Source organism: Gavialis gangeticus, unplaced genomic scaffold (genome assembly GCF_001723915.1).
Source record: "Gavialis gangeticus isolate Ggan-Ray unplaced genomic scaffold, GavGan_comp1, whole genome shotgun sequence".
Taxonomy (NCBI): Eukaryota; Metazoa; Chordata; order Crocodylia; family Gavialidae; genus Gavialis; species Gavialis gangeticus.
The window spans coordinates 3,318,796-3,320,625 of NW_017728960.1; the positions used below are offsets into that span (position 1 = coordinate 3,318,796).

At 42.6% G+C, this 1,830-nt stretch overlaps 1 protein-coding gene across 1 annotated transcript in view; it reads left to right on the top strand.

The window, feature by feature from the left end:
- NCSTN (nicastrin) overlaps positions 1–1,830 on the top strand; it is a 26,199-nt gene that overhangs the window by 1,976 nt on the left and 22,393 nt on the right. The window contains exons 2-3 of the mRNA XM_019525063.1: positions 173–277; positions 953–1,076. Of these exons, the coding sequence (XP_019380608.1) occupies positions 173–277; positions 953–1,076 (229 nt within the window). The remainder of the gene's footprint in view (positions 1–172; positions 278–952; positions 1,077–1,830) is intronic.

The window sequence follows — 1,830 nt, forward strand, 5'->3', positions numbered from 1 at the left end:
TTTTCTTTTTTTTTTTTTTTTTTTTTTTTTTTTATTCCATGTGTTCCTAAATAAACCAGTCAATGTATGTTTGGTATTTTTGGGCACGGACAGAGGTAACAATTGTGTCCAAGAACGCTAAAAAATAAGCTGTTCCATCCTGTTCATCTTTAGTTTTGTTCTGCCTTTTCAGGTTCCTGTTGGGGTAATTCTGTGGAGAGGAAAATCTATATTACTTTAAATAGGACTGCCCCATGTGTTCGTCTCTTGAATGCTACTCATCAAATAGGCTGTCAGTGTAAGTATGACCGAGCACATGTCTTTAGCGGTTCTTTTACTTTAAGCTGGGAGGATGCAAGATACGGGAGACGTGTAACCTTAAATGTACAGGAAACCCTCAGATCACATGTCTTTTGTGATCAGAGTTGTCCCAGAAGCAGACGCAGTTGAAAGAGTAATATACTGTAACTGTTTGCTTTAAGTATAATCATTTGGGCATCTTCCTTTTCCTCTCATCTCTCTAGACTAGTATTTTAAAACTAGATAGGTTATAAGCTTAGTTTAGTTTTTGACTTTCTGTATGTGTGTGTTTGTGCGCTGTCAAGGTTTGGGCTGGGAAGAGGTGGAAGACAAATAAGGAACGCTGATTTTGAAGGGTTTCCACATTGTGACTGGTGAAAGGGCTTCCTGCCAGTTAGCATGTTGCTGATTTGTGGTTTAACATCTAGTTTCCTCAGTAGAAGCTTTGCCCCACAGTGGATCTTGTCTGCTGTGGTTAAAGGATGGAAATGCACATGGTCTAACAAATCAGCTAGTGTAGATGGGTTCTCCAGCTCCTCCACGCTGTGGGATGAGCCATAGTTTAATTCAGACTGCCTTCTGGTCTCCTACTTTCCAATACCCAGAAAGTGTACAGCTTTGAGGGAAATGGATTTCACTGAAAGATGGCAATGTTGTGCGTGTCTCTCTGCAGCCTCTATTAATGGAGATACAGGAGTGATCCATGTGGCTGAGAAGGAGCAGGACCTGAAGTGGGTGCTTTCCGATGGACCCCATCCTCCATACATGGTCCTGCTAGAAGGGGAGCTCTTCACCAGGTAATGGGCCACTGTCAGTGTTAACAATTATTGACCCTCCTCTCCTCTGAAATGACAAATTCACTGTAATTTGGTGGCCAGAACACTGATTAGGACTCCAAGGAGAGATACCTATGGTTTTTCGAGTAGCCTCAGGTGGAATTTTGACCCAAGGGGGGTGTTTGAGGGTCAGTCTTCCCATGGCTCATTTTATGGGGTGTTGTGCCCTTGCCACCCTCCAGAGAAGGCAGTGCTGAGTATCAGTGCCTTGTTTTAAAAAGCATTTGTGCATTTGATGCAAGTTAGTACCTTGCTTGTTTGTCTTAATGCATGGTTTAGTAGTTTGAACAAAACTAATGAGCCCAGTTCTACATGCGTGGCCATTTGTGAACCTTCCTTAGGGTTGCATTTACAAGCACTGGTAGAGGCTGTGAGGAAGAGCTTTGACATGTAGTATAGAGCTTCAGCATAGCTTTGGAGGAATTGTTTACATTTCAGCCTGGCTTGATAAGGTTTTGTTTTCCACTACGGTTTGAGTTTCCATCTCTCTCTTCCTTCAGCACAGGATGTCAAAAATAGTAATGTTTAGGGAAGAAAAGACCCTTTTCAGGGAGAGAAGCAGCATGTCAGTAACATCAATAAAATTGTTTTGTTATGGCTCTGGTTCCTATTGTCAGATGAATGAAGTCCTTGGCCATCTCTCTTGGACTTGACATTTGAGCTGAAAGATGCAGTGCCCAACCCACTTTCTTGTCCTGTCTGGGTCTGCAACTGG